Here is a 19,694-nt window from a genome sequence, read left to right as displayed (position 1 = left end):
TTGGTAGAGTCAGTTGAGGGAAACAAACCAAGAACAGTTATATAAAGCTTTGGTTCCCTCTGTGCTGTTCTTGGGAATAAGGAGGACTTGTGCTCAGCCATCAGGACCAGATGGCATCTGCATGGGGAAGCCTGCTAATTCTGCATCCGGAGGTGCAACCCAGCCATACACCAGCACCGGATGCCACTGGTAGGAAGCAGCAACCTCAAAGACAATGAGAAACAAACGGCTAACTCCACTCGTTCCTTAGTTTTAATTAATACAACTTTGTCTCATATAAATTTTTGGACACGTAGAAGAAATGGCATCACTGGCAGCTGAAAATTCCTATCAAAGGCCATTCAGAGATGGAAGTGTTTGCAACTTTTGGAGTTGTGCTTTGTCTCATCTTCCACTAGGTGGCAGTGTTTTCCTAACTATGAGAAAGGGAGCTGAGACCCCGGAATGCTCTAAAGGAATATTTCCATCCTAAAGAAAAGGCGGCAGTTTCCTGAGCAGTTCTCAGAGGCTCCTTGAACAAAAACCCTTGCCCAAGCAAGCGGGCTTTTCAGAGGTGACGACATATACTCTACCGGCCACTGTTGCCCATAAATAAAGATCTGGCTGCGAGCGATGTCGACTCTGTTCCAGGCTAAAGCTAAGCTCAGTTGGTCTGGGGCCGAGGCATTGGCTCCTGTGTGTAGAAAATAGGAGAAAAGAGCAGGAGAGAGAAAGCAATGATCAGTTATTAGACCAAGAAGACCCGCTCCATCACTCTCGCATCGACACCCGTCTCCCGAAGAGTAGACATAACTGTACAGCAGGGTTTCTCAAACTCGGTACTTTTGACATTTTGGGCAGGATAATTCTTTATCGTGGGGCTGTCCTGTAAGTGTAGTATATTTAGCAGCATACTACCACCCAGGAGATGCCAATAGCACCTTGCCCAAGACATGCCAATCAAAAATGTCTCCGGACATGGCCAAATTTCCCCAGGGATGAAGGGAGACAAAATCAGCCATTGAGAACCACTCGACAGTCTTGCTAGTGCAAGTGTGGCCCATGGAGCAGCAGCAGCAGCAGCAGCATCTGGGCACTTGTTAGCAATGCAGAACTTCAGGTCCCACACCGGAACTGCTGAATCAGAATCTATATATTAACAAGATCCCAGGTGATTCGAGAGCACATTAAAGTTTGAGAAGTGCTGCTCTGCAACACGTTTCTGCTGGCTAATCACTGGTTTCAAGGCATCTTTTGAATTGTATATTGCACCGCGATGGCCCCCTCATCAACTCCTGGGCCAGCTTTGCCACTCTATTGAGAAGGAGTTATGAAGATCGCTTAAGAGAAAGATGAATAAGTGGCTTAGGTTTACTTTGATTTGTGGCTAGAAACCATTGGAATAAATTTTCAGTTTCCCATTTTTCTCCAGACTCTGTGGCTAGACCGGCACTGTCCACTTGTGGCTATTTAAATCTGAATTAGTTAAAGAAAATGAAAACTTTAATTCCTCAGTTGCACCAGCCACATTTCAAGGGCTCAAAGCCTCACCTGGTGGCTGGTGGCCTTTGAATTGGAGAGGAGAGACACAGAACATTACCATCAGCACGGAAAGTTCCACTGGGACGGAGTGGGTTGAGATCAATGTTTTCTGTCCATGAATGCAAACTGCCAAGCAGCTGGATGTGAAGCTGAGAATGCTAGGTGGAGAGAGTACTGGGCTACAGTCAGGGGACCTGAGTCTGCCATTTGATGGCTGTGTGACACTGGACCTCTCTAAGCCTCTGTTTTATCATCTGTGAAATGGGGACAATAAGGATTATCCTGTTTACTGGCTCAGATGAGAGACTAGAATGAGGTCATATCAATGAATTCACAATGTGAGCAGCGTTTTTGCAATTCATCAACACCCTTGGTGCACTGAACAGGGGACATGCTTAAATATTTGCCCGATTTCATGCTGCTGGATGTCCCACCACCAGGGGAGTAGGGGAAAGAGACAATACTATTACCTGCCTCAGATGTTTTGACTATCTAATGTGTCCTAGGCAATATATTAGGCACTTCTGCATGTTATCATATGTAATTTCCCAAATAATCCTGGGAATTGGGTCTTACTGTCTCCATTTGACAGATGAAGATGCTGAGGTCCCCAGAGGTCAAAGGTAAACGGCTACTAACAGGGGGTAAAGAGAACAAGCGTTCATCATGCCAGAGGTGAGTTTTTCCTTCATTCCATCACTGCTGACTCTGATGTTTGTGAGAGACAGAGGGAAAGCAAATGCTGACGCTGCCCATTCCTGTGGGTTCTTCAGCAATGGAGGCCCAAAGCGATGAGCTGGGGATAGGGCTCCTGGTGATAAGGTTGTGTCAGTGATTCCCCAACTCTGCTGCACTTTAGAATCACCTGGAAAGCTTTTAAAATATCTCTGTGCCCAGGTTGCATCTCAAACCAATTAAGTCACATTGCCTGGGGTGGGAGCCACGCTCTAGTTTTAAAGATCCACAGGTGTTTTAAATGTACAGTTGAGTTTGGAACCACCGTGCTATATGCTGCCTTCCCACTGCCCCTTGCTTCTTCCCTTTGGCTCTGAGATAGTGATGCTGAGGATTAGGCGAGCGAAGTGTTCTCTTGACGAGAGCATGCATAAGAATAACCTGGAGGGCTGTTTAAACAGATTCCTGGACCCCACCTCCAGAGATTCTGATGCAGCAGGTCTGGGGCGGGGCCTGAGTGTCTGCATTTCTCACAAGCTCCCAGGTGATGCTGATGCTGATGATCCAGGACCGCCTTTTGAATAGCAAGATCCTAGAGAGCTACAGTGCTGTGTTCTCTTCATGGGTCAAAGGGCATTTCTGTTTCTGGGTTCAGCATTAACCACATACTTGTAGTAAATCAATTAGTGTTTGGGATGATGGATATTAATTTAGTTTACACAGGGATTTTTTCAATAAGGAAATCATTTCTTATCTCCTCAGATAACAGCAGGGATGGCAGACTTATACCAGGGTAACTGGTATATGCAAGTGATAAATAGGAATGTGTCAAAATGTGCTGTTATCATTTCGAAGGAAAAAAGTGAAGGCTCATTGGGGTTCCATTTGGAAAAGTGGCACTTTATACTTTGCTTCCTTCTGCTGCTCTGTTGGTCATTGCTGACCTGCTATAATGGTTTAATCATTCCTTTTGCCATTTGTATGCCACAAATTTGTCTGTCACTGGAGTCAATAGTAGCAGCACAAATCCGAACAAGAAGGCATAGCAGGAAGCAGTCACTGAGGTCAACGTGAGCCACCTGAATGTAATTAGATGTGTCAAATGAAAGCATGAAGCCAATGAATTTTGACTTTTCTAAAATTGAAAATACATCACTCAAGAATGGTCCAGGGTGACAGTTTGGATCAGTGATTCTCAACCAGGGTGACCAGCCATCTCAGTTTGTCTGGTACAGTCACAGTGTTAGCAGTGAAATTTCTGCATCCTGGGAGACCCCCTCAGTCCTGCACAAACCTGGATGACTGGTCACCCTTTTCTCAACTGGTTGTACACTGCAATTGCCTAGAGAGCCTGAAATATACTCCTGCCTGGGATGCATCATCAGATATTTTGGTTTAATTGGTCCTGGACATTGCAGTTTTTAAAAGCTCCCATATGGCATGTGCTTTGTTACTGTGAGGACTAAGGTGTATAAGACAGAATCCTTGAGAGCTTACGTTCTAGAGGAGGAAAGAGGTCTGTAGTTAGATACAGCATTTCACACAATCATCCACTTATCTGCTCAATAGATATTTGTTGAATACCTTCTGTGCAGGACTGTTTAGGCATTGAACATCCAGTGGTGAATAAGATAGCTGAGATTGATTTTTTCACTCTTTCAGTTTCAAGAGTTTACTACTTCCTTCTACTAGTGGAGGAGTGGCACTCAGAAAATAATGAATAAACAAACTAATAAACAGTGTACTTTCAGATTGTGCAAGTGCTATGAAGGAGCAGTGTCACTCCCAGGATATGTGGGACCTGTGTCTCTAGAAACAATGTGAGTCACTCCAGATCAATGTGGCAGCCTCATTCTGGCTACCCAGTCTCGCATGATCCCATCACAGAAGTATTGTGCCAGTCAGCTGGAGTGATCTGCTGGCCAGGCTTCCCACCTGACACCAGGGCTGGATATGGTGCCCTTGGATAACTTCATAGGTATAAGTCTGGGAATTCTTTGGGGCATCTGGTTGACCCTGTGTAGGAACTAGAGAGTTGGAAAATGTCCTGAAGTGTTGAAATGGGTCTCGGGTTCTTGCAGGGACTGGTTTGGGCTCAGGGCACCCTACCCATATGGCACTGCAGCCCTGGCTGGTGCCAGGTCCCAGGTGGCCATGGAGAAGGCCCTTTAAAGCACCAGTCTGAGGGTGGTACTGATAGCAACCAGGGTGGTGGTGGCGCTGCTCTGTTAGAATGAGTGGACAGGAGACCTCACTGGGAGTAACATATGAACTGAGACCTACATGATTGGAAAAAGCCATCATGTGGAGAATTGGGGGAAAACATGCCAGGAAGAGGGAACATCAAGTGCAGAGGCCATGATGTGGGAATGAATGCAAGTAGGTATAAGACATAAAAAACAAGGTTTTATTGTTTCCTCTTCCTACAGGGAAGATTTAAGTGCATAAATAATGACCAGGCATGGTTTTAAAAGATTAGTTCACTAGACAAATGAGATGAAGAAAGGCATTGTAGCAAAGAGAGCAGTGACTGAAAAAATTGGAGGAGTTAAGTAGCCCCGTGAATTCGGGAATTCACAGGGAGATCTTGAGGAGTCAATGCTTGGGGTATATAGTGTGAGTTGGAAGCAGGGAGAGATGAAGTGAGAATGGAAGGACTTAGCAATGATGTAGAGGAATTTCTCTTTATCCTGAAGGTGTGGGGAAACCACTGGAAAACTTCATCTCAGAAACAATGCAGTCAGATTTATGTCTTAGAAAAATCACTTTGGCAGGAGTGTGAAGGATGGGTTAGAAGGGCCAGTGGACTAGAGAGGGGAAGAGCAATTAGGAAAGCCTTGCAATATTCTAGGAAAGGGATAAGGAGGCCCTGAAGGAGTGGCTTGGATGGAGGGATATTTAGAAAGCGCAACTGATAGACTGGGTGATAGATTTAAGTGGGGAGCAAAAGAGAAAGAGAAGTCAAAAGGTATCCCCTACTCTCTAGCTTGGGACATAATGACCAACTGAGATTGGCAACGCAAGATAAAAACAAGCTTTTTAGGGGCGGCAAAATTGCATTCTTGAATATATCAAGCTTGAAATGCCTGTGGTCTATTCAGGTGGGAATGACCAGAGGCTGTGGGATGTGGAGGTCTGGGAAGGGGGAGGAGTCAGGCCTGGAGATAGAGAGTTGGGAAACATTAGCATGCAGGTCTCAGGAAGAGGGCAGAGGATGGATAATTGAATAACACTAATACTTAAAAAGTATGACAGTAAAGCAAACCTTTAGAAAGAAATTAAAAAAGCAGTCTGAAGGAGAAGCAGAGAACCTGGAGACCACGGTGCCCTAAACTTTGGGAAGAGGGATTTTCAAGGAGGGGGTGGTCAATAGGGAAAGGCTGCAAGAGGGGAAGTGAGAAAGATGGGCCGTCCTCCTTTACAGCTCTTCTCATGACCAGGCACCAGCTTATGCATCTCCTAGTTTATTATTTATTTCCTTCTCCAGAATGTCACCCTCAAGAGGTAAAGGATTTCGTCTGCTTTATTCACTGTTGTATTTTTAGAGTCCAGAAGAGTGCTTGGCACATAATAGGTTTTCAGTAACTATTTGTTAAATGAATGAATGAACCTAAAAGTGTGCACTGGATTTGACAATTAAGAAGTCTCTGATGAGATGAGTGTGTGTGCCTTTCGTAGAGTATGGGACTAAAAGCATGTCTGCAACCTCTTTCCTTAAGGAAATTGCAATCTAGTAAGAATGGAGGTGGGATGGGATAAAGGGAGAGGTGTGACAGGTACACAAATGGTTATATCAAAGAACAAAGGGGTAAGCGCCATAAAAGCTGTACAATTAAGTCCAGAGCTCTTCCTTGTCAGCTGAGTCAGAGCAAGTTTAAGGAGGAAGTAGTTGACTGGAGTGGGGAAGGATGGTGGAGAGTTAAACAAATGGAGTTTGTGGTAGGCTGAATGATGTCCTTCCCCTCAAGGTTGTCCACATCCTGATCCTGGGGACCAGTGAAGATGTTACTTTATATGGCAAAGGGACTTCGTAGATGTGGTTAAGTTAAGGACTTTGAAATGGGGAGAATATCCTGGGTTATCTGGGGGCCCAATGCAGTGTAATCACAAGGATCCTTATAAGAGGGAGACAGGGGGATCAAAGCAGTGGTAGGATGAGTGAAGATGAATGCAACAGGTTGGGTTGATCAAGAAAGGGGCCACAAGTCAAGCAATGCAGGCAGCCTCTAGAAGCCAAAAAAGGCAAGAAAATGATTCTCCAGAAGTCTCAAGAAGCAATATAACCCTGCTGCCATCTTAATTTTAGACTTTCAGCCTCCAGAATTATGTTATATTATAATATTATATTATGCTATATGATAGTTTTGTTGTTTTAAGCCACTAAGTTTGTGGTGATTAGTTATGGTAGCCACAGGAAACAAATATAGAGCTACTAAAAATACTGTTGTATTCCTATCAAGGAAAAAAGGGAAATGGAGTTGAGAAAGCAAGAATTCTTACAACTTGGCTTTAGTGTAGAGGTGGTTTCTCAAACTTTAATGCGCTGATGATCCACCTTGGGATCTTGTTTAAAAGGTCCTTCTGACTCAGGTGGTCTGGGGTGGGGCTCTAATGTCATTTCTTTGGGCGGCACTCATCAGTTCCTACTGTGAACAATGATCAAATTAGTGCATGTACCCTTTCTCCCTTTTCTCTCCTCCACCACTCAATTTTACAATATAAGATTATATTTTTAGTGTTTCACTTCGTACTGTTAAATATGCTTATATTTCTTTTACTAGTATTTGAGGTGTCAGTCTTAAATTATATTTTTTGTTATACTAAGTAAAAGGTACAGGTATTACAATGAGGCAAAAAGCCTGCCAACTCTACCTCCATCCTTCTTTCTTCTTCCTCTCAGTTTCTGTTGTTATTTCTCCATTGTTGCGGCAAATAACATTTACATTCCTTTCTGTTACTCAAATTCTGGTTTTTTTTTTTTCATCTTAGTTCTATTAGACTCTTAGTATCAGTGTTCACAATTACTGATTTTGCCAGAGTGTACCCAAGCATCTCTTGGTTGGTAGGTTAAATTCTTCTGTAGTAGTTTTTTCAAGAGTTACTTATGGGAACAATATTGCCAGAGTTCTAGAATATTTTAAGCTGTTTTTTTTTAAGTAGTCTTTATAGTTCAGTGACGTTGGCTCCGTAGAAAATCTCTTGCTCTATTGTCTCCTGGCATTGAATGTTCCTGTAAGAAGGTCTGAGGCCAGCTTGATTTTTTGCCTCATAAAAGAATTCATCATTTTGCCTGGTGGCCCAAAGGATCTTTATTTTTCTTTGAAGTTCAATAACTTTACTAGGATATGTCTGGGTGTTGAGGATTCTGAATCAGTTTTTCCTGGCATAGGGTGGCCCTTTCGATATCTAGATCAAAGTTTAAAAACACTTTTTATGAAAAAATTCTTAATTTTTTTTTTAAGTTATGTGATAATTTAAAATATTTGTTCTGATCCATTATTTTGGTTTTCTCCTTTGGAGACACCAATTATGCTTATGTTAGATCTCCAATTTCTATTTTCTATAAATAGAATTTCTCTGTAATTCCAATTAACTATTTCCATTTCATTTCATTTTTGTTCACTTTCCTCATTTCTATCTTTTGTGTCCTGCACTGCGTTTTTCAAAATGTGTATTTGATCTTGCACTATTTCTCATTTCTTCTGCAATTCAGTGATTTTATTTTTCTCCATCTACTGCATTCCTGGGTGCTACTCCCATTTCATCTCCTCTTGCTGCCTCACCTGCTCTTACCTGAATTTTGGCATTCCAACTTTGAAGTATTTCTTCATAGATAAGTGCTTCATTGAGATTTAAATTTTTAAAGTTCAGGGTAAAATATTTATTCATAGCGTTCATCTGTTCCCTGGAAACATTTTTATAGAGTATTATTCTCCTGTGAATACATTTTGCTCTTTTGTTATTTTTTTTTCTTAGAATGTATCTATATGTTAATCCCTTTTTTATTATTCATCGGTAGTGACTTGGGTTAGAATGGGCCCAGGGCAGCATTCCAGGCTAGTTATTGTTCACGACTGGAAGGCTTTCCTCTTAGCTACCACAAAGACAGACTCCCTCCTGCAGAAATGGCTTATCTGCCTAGTTGTGTGTGTAGCCCATCTCCTCTTTCTATCACTCAGTCAGGATCAGGAGGGTCTTCTGCCGCCATCCAACGCTCTCCTTCTTGCATGTGCTGGTGCTGTTCCAGACAAAGGAAAGAACTCTGCACCTTAGCGTGTTCCTCACATGGAGGAATTAGATTCTTGTGGTGCTTTCTGACGACTGCCACTGCTGGCTTCTCTCTCCTCAGCTTTCACCCTTTCTGCCCACATAGCCCCTGCATATACAAATATTTTGGAATATTTCCTAGTTTTACCAAAAATGGAGTTTGCTTGTTTTTTGCTTCCCTTTTCACTATTGGTTTTTGAAGCTTTCTAGGAGAAGAGAAGGATGAATTTATGTTGCCATGTCTATATTGGAAGCTCTGAAGGATTCTATAGGTAGAAGAGTGTTGTGATCAGATCTTTGCATGAGAAGTATCCCTCTGATTGAAATATGAGGGTGGATAGGAAGTGCTCAGTAAGAAGCAGGAAGACCCCTTAAGAGGCCATTGCAGTAAATCAGGTCAGAACTCCTGAAGGCCGGATGATGCCGAGCAAGGACGGAAAAGAGGGGACAGACGTGAAAGATAGTGAGGTGGCAAAACTGCCCCGAATTAGGAAGAAATTGCTTGAACAAAGGGAGAAAGAATTTGATGGTGGCGTTGAGCCTGCGTAACTGCAAGGATAGGGCCTACATGAATATAAATGGGGAAATCAGGTGGAAATCAGCTTTTCGAGGAAAGGCAATTTATTTTTATTTAAATATATTTATTTTTTAAGATGATTAATTTGATTGAATGTGAGGTGCCTGTTGACACTCGAGAGAGTTGTCCAGTAGGCAATTAAAAAAAGAGGGCAGGCAGGGAAGCTGGGGTTGGAGGTAAATTTGGAGTTATTCACGTAGAGCAGATGCTTAAAGTTATGCTTTGTAAGTTTGACAGAAGGCAGAGTGAAGAAGTAGAGGGCCCGATGAAGGAAAGGAGTGGCCAGAAAGGCAGAATACTCTGGCACCAAGGAAAGGTAAAAATAAATACAAATACCATCTTACCTTGAGAGCCCATTACATGCTAGGCATTTGATATGTATTATCTCATTTAATGCTCAGAAAAAAACGTGTACAGTGAATATCTTTCTCCCCGCTTTGCAGATCAGAAAACAGAGGCTCAGTGAGGTAGAGTAACTTGTAGAACCAGGCTTTAAATGGAGACCTTCGCTCCAAGGAAGAAAGAGTTGTAGTAAGAAGTGGATAAAGTCAACACTGTGAGAAGTTGCTGAAGGTTCGTGAGGATGATCATTGGGGTTAGAAGACTATTTGGGATCTTCAGGAGTACGAAAAGCTATGTGAGTAAACTGGATGGGACGGAATCTAGAAGGCAAGAATTTTCAGAGTAAGTGAGTGAGTCAAGAATTTAGAGTGAGCAGAGGCTAAGGAATGCTGGTAGAAAGGGAGACTATCTTTCAGAGTTTGATGGGTAAGAGGAGAAAAGGAAGATTCTTCCTTGAGGGTCCTGGTGGAGCAGAGCCAGAGTCTCCTTAGGTGACAGGGCCCCTGAACATGTTTATAGCAGAAGGGAAAGAGCCGTTGGAGAGAGAGATGTTGAAAATGTAAAAGGAAAGAGCAAGTCCATGATGGATGAGATCGTGGGGGATGAAGGCCAGGGAGTAGCTGCTTTTAACAAAGAACAGAGCTCTCTAGAGCGAGGATGCAAAGCAATGAGGCTGAGTGAAGAAACTCATTCATGAGTGAAAAAGAAAGGAGCTTGGCTGAACCTAAATCCTGCTGACAGTGAGAGTGAGTTGGGACTTGAAGAGATTGGGGGAACATGGAGAATGTGTTGGAGGCTGAGGCTCAAATGATTTCAGAGCAGAGTTAGGGCCCACTTGAGGTAAGACACCCCAAATATTTCATGGCATCAATGGGTACATGTTGCTGGGAATATTTATTTAGGGACTTGAGCATCAGTGTTTGGGGGAAGTTATTTTCCTTTTAAATATGCTGAGGGTCACTAAACACTTCAATGGTTGTAAATGGAGCTGTGGACTCTGGGAATTTCTAAATAAAAAAGTCAGGTGTGTCATCTGACCTGGATAGTTTCAGTGTGGCCTTGCCTGTTGGACTGAGGAGGGGTGTGGGGGGCAGGATTTGCTGACCTTGCAATGTCCTTAGTAGCGGCATGACTCTATGATATACAGGATGATGCCACCCATCCCTATAATAGTTGAGCATTTCTTCTTACTGGGGTCTTTGGATCTCTTCTTATCTAAAGAATCTTATCTGGATTAAACATTCCTGCTAGGAATTCTATTTATTTCCATCAATTTACTTTATTTGTAAATGTTACAACTAAATGCCATTGGATTTCAGTTAATGAAAACCCATCCATCCGTTCATTTAAAGACATTAGGTTCTCTGCCTATATGAAAACCATGAAGGTGGAAGGAAGCTAGCTGAAAGGCCCCATCATGTGACTTGGGTTGCTAGGATACACCTGCATCTGTCTCCCAGAGCAGAGATGCTGCTTACCCTGGTGAGCTTCTCTTAGGAATGTGGCTGCTACATGGAGAAAAACCAAACTGAAGGCTTGAAACTTACACATAAAAAAGTAGATGAGGTCTGTGTGTAATTTATTCTCTGCTCTATTTTCTTGCCCTGAATGATAACTATCTCTTCTTGGCAAAAATAACTTTAGATGGAGTCCCAGGAGAAAGTTAAAAGGAATCAGGAAAAATTGGATTAACTTTAGCTGAGGAAATTTAGATTTGGCTTGTAAGACGCAAAACAGGGAGCTGAGGGAAAGGGCCCTGTGGAGGAAGGTGTGGTTTTCTTTCTAGGTTTGTCTTTAGTAAATAAGAAAGATGATAATAACTAATATTCCCTTCACACTTAGCTTGTGCCGGGCACTGTTTCTAAGTGTTAATGTATTGAATTCTCACAAGAAGCTCTGAGGTGCCATTGTCCCCATTTTACAGATGAAGAAACCAAGTCACAGAAACTTGTCCAAGATGAAGTGGCTAGGAGGTGCCAGGGATGAGATTCAAACCCAGCAGTCTGATTTTTTTTTTTTGCTTCATAGAAACTTAGAAAATTTTACTGAGCTCATTATAACCACAACAAAAATGGAAATAGGCAAACAGGCTGCTTCCCCTATCACAAAACAACCCACACTGCATTAATGGAGGGAGCCAGAATATTCTCTAATGCCCTAGGATGAGGGCCCAAAGTGATGGTAAAATACCACCTAAAATTCAAATATCAGCTTAACTCTTTCCTTTTTTGGTTAGTCAAGCCATTTGGCCTTGGAGTTTTATTTATTTATTAAAAACATTTTTTCCTCAGTTTTAATAATATATAATTGGCATATAACTATAACACTGTATTAGTTTTAGGTGTACAATATAATGATTTGATGTATGTGTATATTGCCAAATGATTAACACAATGGGTCTCGTCAACATTTATCACCTCACATAGTTACAAATTTATTTTTCTTGTGATGAGAACTTTGAAGATCGAGGCTCTCAGCAACTTTCAGGTATAAAATACAGTATTATTAACTATAGTCAGCATGCTGTACATCACATCTCCAGGATTTATTTATCTTGTAACTGGAAGCTTGTACCTTTTGACCACCTTCACCCATTCGCCCACCCCCACTCCCCACTCCTTGCTGAAATTCTTGATGTCTTATTTTACTGCCTGTTGGGGCAGCTTTTAGAGAAGAGTGCTGGATCCCCAGCTGACTTCATTTACTCAACAGATTTTTATTGGACTCCAGTTCTCTGCCAGGCTTTGTTGTAGCCACCGGGGAAACAAGATTGGACCAAAGTTTCTACCCTAAAAAAAGAAAACTCTCTCTGTATGTGTATGTATATGTGTGTGTGTGTGTGTGTTTGTGTGTGTATTTTTCCTGCTGAGTCCTCCTTTGGGATCTATTAGTGAGTCTCTGTTTTGGATGGAGTCCTTCAAAGTCTACCTAATACTCTATGGCACGATCTGAAGTGAGCAAAATGAATTCAGTGTTCTTTATTTCCTTTGGAACAGCAAAGATTGGTTCTAAATTGGGCTCCAGCCATGCCATCCTACCAGCCCCATTCATTTCAATCATTCCATCTCTATTACCACTGCTCACTGATAGTCATAAATAGGAGTTCTCAATTTTAAGCAGTCATGCTGTGAAAATGAATACTTACAAAACAGTGACTTACATAATAACTTATTTTATAAAAAGATTCTCTTTTACAAAAGTATTTCTCATTCTTTCCTTAATTAGGGATTTATCAGTGCATCTAAAGTATGATGCAGTTCCAAAGATAGTTTACCAATACATTTTAAGGAAGTTAGTGACTGGATATAATGATGTACACCTGATTGGGCAAAAGGACCCCCCCCCCCCCCCCAGTTTGGACATTCTTATATGCTGTTTATTTGGAGGTTCTGATTTTCAGTGTAATAAGATTTAAAAGCAATATTTCCTTCTTAATTTTAAATTCCTCTGAAAAAGAATTAGCATACTCTTTATTTTGTATTTCTCTCGGCTGTTCATTCATTATAATAGGCTTGGCCTTCTGAACTGTGGGGGTGCATTTCAGATGCTGCCTCTAGAATAAAATTTTGCCTGAATCCAGGAGTCTCTTTCACTTGCACCTTTTTGGTATTTTATGTACACTTTATATTGTGGTGTATACTTCTATCATATAGAAGACGTTGCAGCACTTAAGATAATGCCTCATATACAGTAGGTGCTCTGGCCACCAGCTCAGTTTCTCCTGATACTAAGACCGATACACACTGGCTTCTTGGGAAACTGATGGAGATACCAGCCATACGGCAGCTGCCCGCCTCAATGCTGATCTGTGTCAGGTTACCCTTTACTGGAGAGCAGGTGTGTGGTGAGTGTAAACAGAAGCTGTAACGACTTCTTTGGGTGGAAGAGAAAGGGCCCCGAGCTTATTTATTACCTGTGGGGACTTGGGAAAGTTACTTATCCTTTCCAAGACTTAACTTCTTCATACATATATACAAGGTCAATAATAGCTCCCTCCAGGGGTTGCTTTGAAGATTGAATAGAATAATAGATGGAAAAATTGCTTGGCTAAATTAAAGCATTGTGCAAATATTTTTAGTGTCTTCCATATCCCTGACAATACATTTACCTGATTAATAATAATAATTTAATAAATTTATCAGGTTAATAATGCTATTGCCATGCAGACACTCCTGGATGGAGAAGAATTACCAGCCAGGCTATTACTATTGTTTCTGCTGTGGTCAACGTGAGTGATTAGGTGTCACTGAATTTTCATAAAAGGAATACTTACTGTATAGTGAAACAGTAATTCTTGGAATTAAGTACTGACAGTCTTTAAATTACTCAGGGCTTAGCATGCATGTCAGAATGGCCAATGGGCATTAGGAGGGGTTCTCTGACAGAGCTCGGGGAGTCAATCAAATGCTACCTTCTATTGAGGTTTTCTCTTCAGACACTCCCCTAAGGGAGCTGAAGCTTGTAGGTGCTAAGATATAACCAAGAAGAGGTAAGTTTGTTACAATGTAGGAGTCTGAATTTAGGTACAAACGCTCTGTTTGGATTATAAAAATGTGACTGTTTTGTAGGAATGTCCATTGAGAAGATTGGTGGTCAGCCCAGGCCGTGGACGCTGGGTGTCTCCCATAGGAACCAGAACCGCAGTCTATTAGGAGACTGCATCTGGCCGCTCCCCTGGCTGCCTGGTGTACCAGGACATCGCTCCTGGGCTTGACAACTGCTGCAACCTGCTGAGGGAGTTGCTGCACCTTCCCTGGTCCGTCAGAGGTGACCAAGCTCTCCTCCAGACTGAAGGCTCCTCCTCCTTTCCTCTCAGCCTTGTACCCTGCCTGAGTGAGAGCTGGACTCTTTCTCTCCCCTGGCTCCCCACACTACCTAGCCACTGGGTTTAGGGGTGGTAGGAGGTGATGATTAAGCTTTGTTTTGTTTTTCTCTTATTTATTGGGTCTGCGTTTTCTGTGTAAGGTCTCACTAGCTTTGAAAAACTGTTCTTAGTTTATGGACAAAAGCTATATTAAATCTTCACAAAGTCAGGCTGTCTATATGATGCTATTTGCCAAGAGTTTCTACAGTAAATGTTGCCACTATTTCCTCATGTCCTAATAACATATGCAAGCAGAAAGGACAAATGAAATTATATGGATTATGATTAATAACATTGTAAAGCACTGTGCTATTTCCTTCTTTTTGCTGACCTACCTAAATGGATGTGTCCTCTTTATTGTGCCCTTTCTGCAATAAAAGAAGTCAATACTTCACGAAAGTCTCCCATTAACATGTTTAAAAAACTTTATAAAAGTGTTCCTGTATTATGCACAATATGCAAAACTGAGAAACATTTTATCAAAGTAAGACACGGGGAGTAAAAGGAAAAAACATTCTAATTGGGTTATCCTGCTTGCTTGTGATATGACAAAAGGAATTCATTTACATAGGTGGGTAAGTGAAGAATGCGCATCTTCTATATTGTGATCTTTATCAGGATTCTATAGAAACACATGCCTGGAGTTCTGGGACATTTTCCAGAATTATTGCATTGAGGTTTCCTTACCTGTTCTGTTCTCTCTTTTATTCTTTCTGTCTCTTTCTGTACTCTCTGGGTGCGTTCCTAAATTTTATCTTTGAATTCTTCTATTTATTTTTAATTTGATGCTATCATTTTTTAATTTCTAAGAACCCTTTTTAGTTCTTGAACTAAACATCATGTAACATGCTGTTCTTTTTTTTAATGGTACAAATATTTTCCTTGATTTCTCTCAGGCATTAATGATAGTTTTGGTGAGGTTTCCTTCCCCCTGCATAGGTTCTGATTGCTCCAAGTTGCATATCTGTTGGTTTGGTTGTATATTGATCTTCTATGTTGGAGGTCTTGCTGGTCATCTGCTCATATTTAACAATGGGGCACTAACGTGCTGCTTGGAAGCCCTGAGCCCATGAATGGATGTTATCAACTGTGAACTTCGTTGTAAGATAAACTGGTTGAGCTCCTTGGATGGGGACTCATTCCTGTTAGTATCTTTAGGTCTTTTCTCTTAGGAGAATCGAATTTTACAGACAAGGATCTTCTCGTCTCCTGCCTGGAGGATGAGGACCCCAGTGGGGACCAAGCAGAGGAAAGGGCTGGGGTCTCAGCATCCAACATGTATCAGTTTGTTGAGTGCCCCCTCCTCCATTTTCAGAACCATAGCCCAGCCCTCACGTGGCACCTGGTGTCCCCTGGTCCAGAGAATCTGTTTTACCCTCTTTAGAGAATAGATCTTTACGTTTTGGTTGCAGAGGGCTTTGGAGAGTAGAGGGAAAGGATATGGCATTCTGGCTCCTTAAAAAAGACTCAACACATTTTTTCATATTCCCCTCCCTTCTTCCCGCCCCCCATTTTGAGGTCCTGTGTACCCCAATTGCAGGCCCTTTTGAGCATTTTGAATTGTAAGTCAGCTTGATATCAGCTTAGTATTCAATTTTTTCCCCTGGTCTGTTATTTTCCATTCTTCCACCTGCTTTTCATCATCCAGGTCTAGAAATGGCATACATCGTTCTGATCACCTCCTATTGGTCAAAGCGCAGCCATATGGTCCCAACCTCTCTGCAAGGGAGGCTGGGATATTTAGTCATCCAGTGTGAGGGAAGAGAAATCAATGTGGTGAACACAAAATGTGGTTTCTGTTCCAATGATTTTAATAAATAACCATTTACTCTTGTTTTAGAAGGATTCAGAGGAGAATGATAGTACTGATTCATGTGTTCAGTGATCCATGTTTATCTAGGAGTCTGTCTGTATTTTTTATGCACCAAGGAAAGTTTAGTCATCTTTACTTGTTCAAAACATGTCAAAAACAGGGGCAGTCCTTAATAACCAGTCCTGGCCATAGATGCCCAGGATGCAGAGCATGTGTTCTGGACTCAGATAATCTGGGTTCATGTCCAGATTCCATCAACTTCTAGCTGTGTGACTTTGACCAAGGTAGTTGGCCTCTCTGTGCCTCAGTTTCCTCAACTGTAAGATGGGTGATACTGATAGTACCTGCCCCATTATGGTGTTGTGAGGATTAAATTAGTAAATAATTGTACTATAGCAAGTGTCATATGAGTTGTTATTGTTATATGTTAGTTTTACATGTTATCACTAATATTTTTATCATTAATGTAAACTATTTGTTTCAGAATCGTGCTGCTGTCAATCTGCATGATAATATAATTCAGAATACAAGATGATTGATTTAATGACTGAAGGAGATTCATTACTCTCAGCAAGTCAGGGAGGAAAAAGCATGATTCCATCGCCCTGCTGGGCAGTCAGCAGCGATGACTTCTTCACAAGCTGAGGGTCACTCAGGAGCTCTGCGTTTGCAGTTAGCTTAATTATCAGCTCGCTGAGCACGCTGGCACCATGTCAATCCCAAGGCACTAGCCAGCTGCAGGGTGAAAGAGTAGCTTCTGGGGAACAAGGGGCCAGGGATGGCCACATCTGTCATCAGAACTGGTTGCCTGGTGCAGGGAAGGAAAAATAGACCTGGGCATCTGTAGACCTGGATTCCAGTTCCTCTTCGTCCAAACACCAGCAGAGGCCTCTCAGGGTCCTACAGCTTTATGGCTCTATCCAGCGCTAAAATTCTACAATGAGACAATCTTACGGACATGGTCATAACCTTGACAATCTTCCAGAAACGGCTTGAGACTACAGACCTGGGGCCCTGGTATCCACAGTCCTTACAAGGACTTGAGCCTGCAACATGTTGCACCTTTCCTGCTGGTGGTCATGGCCTTGGAGCAAAGAACACCATACTCTCATCTTCTGAGGAAAGACATGAGTCCATGCCCCGCTGTGTCACTTCCCACCTATATGAAAGGAGCTGAAGAAATCACCCTCTCCTATGAGTTGGCACCGGAACTCTGCTTAGGAAGAGGACTGTCTTTGTTTGTAAAAACGCCTCGCAAAGCTGCTTAGGGTAGATGAGCCCTTCAGGGATGGGGCCAAAACATCAGAGAACAGGGATGGGCTGCTCTGTTTGAAAGGAGAAGAGGAGTTTGTTTTACTCTTAAGGGGGGGCATGAGGAAGAAGTGAGGAGCGGGAGAAGAACTGTGGGGAAGCCTGTGGGACAGTGTGACACTGGTGAAGTCATGGGTGAAGGATGCATGCAAAGGCCCCTGTGTGAAATAGCCAAAGGACGTCAACACTGGAGCTGCCTGCCTTTCAGTTAGAAGTTGTCTGCATTACTGAGAAGTAAACCTCTCTTCCATCCCTACCGACCTTTTTAGAAAAGTCTACCTCATCTATTAAATGCTTTGTGTACTGAATTTTGTTTTTTGTTTTGAAACTGTTGAAGGGCTGAGTTTTATATTTTGATGAGGAACAGAAATAGCACATATGGAATCAGGAACTTGAAGGCAGGGGTAACCAAGAGAAGTTAAATCTTCAGGAATTTGTGGAAATCCTGGGGAGAGAGTAGAATTTGTGGATCACTGAGTTAGGGGGTTAGAGTCTGCCTTAATTAGATTTCAAGGAGGAAGGAGGCCCCAAGTTTATTTCTGGGTTGTTTATGTGACTTTGGCTAGTGGTCGATTAGGCCAGGACTCAACCTCATGTCTTTCAGTCAGTGCATATTTATTGAATGCTTACCATATGTCTAGCATTTTTCTGGGTGTTGGGATAGAAAAGCAAAGAAGATATAATTCTTTTCCTCTGGAAACTTCCTAATTGGAAGGCAGAGTTTGTAAACAGGGTGAGCATACTTCCCAGGATGCCTGGACATTCCTGGTTTATTCCAATTGTTCCGGCATAATTATCAACACTGGTCACTTTCATGCCCAAGAAAGTCCTAGTTTGGAGACAAATGATCTGGTAACCATTCCACAGAGTTCTGAAGATTGGGTGATAAAAGTTATATGGATATGCTTTATGAATTGTAAGGCGTTATACAAATAAAAAGATTAAGAGATTTAAGTTCTTTTATTGCATTTTCCTCTTAGAGACAAGCAGGAACGTCTGAAATTGCTATCTCCCTCGGTCTCCGGTTAGTGCTCTGAGATCTACTTGGATTGGCAAGAAAATAAACTTGCCATAAAATTAATTTTAAGGCAGCTTAGCATGTGCTCAACCGTTTTCAAGATTAAACTCCTTTTTGTGCTCTATTCTGGATCTGTACACGTATGCTTAAGGTTTTGTTGTTGTTTTCAAATTTATGGGTCTTTTCAAATTTAACATTTTATGATTCTGATGGGTTCTGGATATAGGGGACATCCTAGATCCTTAGGAATTTTTAAAGCCTATTTTAGAAGGGAAAGGGTATAAAAGTACTTGGTGTTAAGTATTTACCATAACGAAGGCATAGTGCCTGCCTTCGAAGACCTTCCACTGTAACCATCTCATGCGTCCCTTCTATCAGCCCACGTGAGAAAGGTACGATTTCCAAGGGAACTGAGGCATATGGGGGCTACATAACTTGGTTAATGCCGCAGCCAGTAAAGCACTAGGATTTAAGTGTATATCTGAGCAGATCCCAACTCATGTTGATCATTTATTCATGAGTTCATCAAATATATATTGAATACCAACTATGTGCCAGACACTGTGTATATATGTATATGGTGGTGAGTAAAACAGATGTGGTCCATGTCTTCATTTCCAGTTTGGCAGCATCATCATCAACAGTCAGATCATCATTTATTAAACATAGTTTTCTAGGTACTGTGTTAAGTGCTTTACTTGAATTATCGATTAAAATTGACACAATGGCTATGAGGGAGGTGTTATAATGATCTCAGTTTTATAGATTAGGAAGTGGAGCCTCAATGAGGGGAAGCAATTTGTTCAATTAGGGAGGAGCGATGCTTTGAGTATGGCTGTCATTCTTACTATTAGAAGATCCTTTGCTGGTGGTCTCACTGTGGTGAGTACCACATGGAGGGGTTGGAGTGCTAGTGGAGGAGGGGGTGGAAGAAGCTTAGTAGGGAAAGCCTAGGGTGATTTGGTCTTTACAGAATCATTCTTTTCTAAGGAATAGACTGGTCTTGGGGAAAAAAGTGATGAGAATGTAATCTGCTTTAAAGTTTTTGTCAGAAATAATCAAGTACAGACCATGAAAACTGAAAAAGGTAATAGTGATTATGATGATAACTAACTATTATGTAGTCAATAATATTAAGAAGTTACATAATTAGGTCTACCTGGAGTAAACTTTACGAATATGACTTGGGTGGACGTCTGAACCCTGCTTACTATTCATTTGACCTAGTTCCTGTTTTTATCTACTGAATGAAGAATTTATTCCTGGTATGTGGATTTTGAGGCAAATCTGTCACTCTTTGACTCTC

General features: G+C 41.8%; 1 protein-coding gene across 16 annotated transcripts in view; it reads right to left on the bottom strand.

Moving 5' to 3' along the window:
- TRPM3 (transient receptor potential cation channel subfamily M member 3) overlaps window positions 1–19,694 on the bottom strand; it is a 502,456-nt gene that overhangs the window by 96,584 nt on the left and 386,178 nt on the right. For all 16 annotated transcript variants that reach the window (XM_070248626.1, XM_070248627.1, XM_070248632.1 and 13 more), the window contains one exon: window positions 573–673. In XM_070248626.1, coding sequence (XP_070104727.1) covers window positions 573–673 — 101 coding nt within the window. The remainder of the gene's footprint in view (window positions 1–572; window positions 674–19,694) is intronic.

This window comes from Equus caballus, chromosome 23, assembly GCF_041296265.1.
Source record: "Equus caballus isolate H_3958 breed thoroughbred chromosome 23, TB-T2T, whole genome shotgun sequence".
Classification (NCBI taxonomy): Eukaryota; Metazoa; Chordata; class Mammalia; order Perissodactyla; family Equidae; genus Equus; species Equus caballus.
Note: the sequence above shows the minus strand (reverse complement) of the source record. Positions and strands in the feature narration are given on the sequence as shown.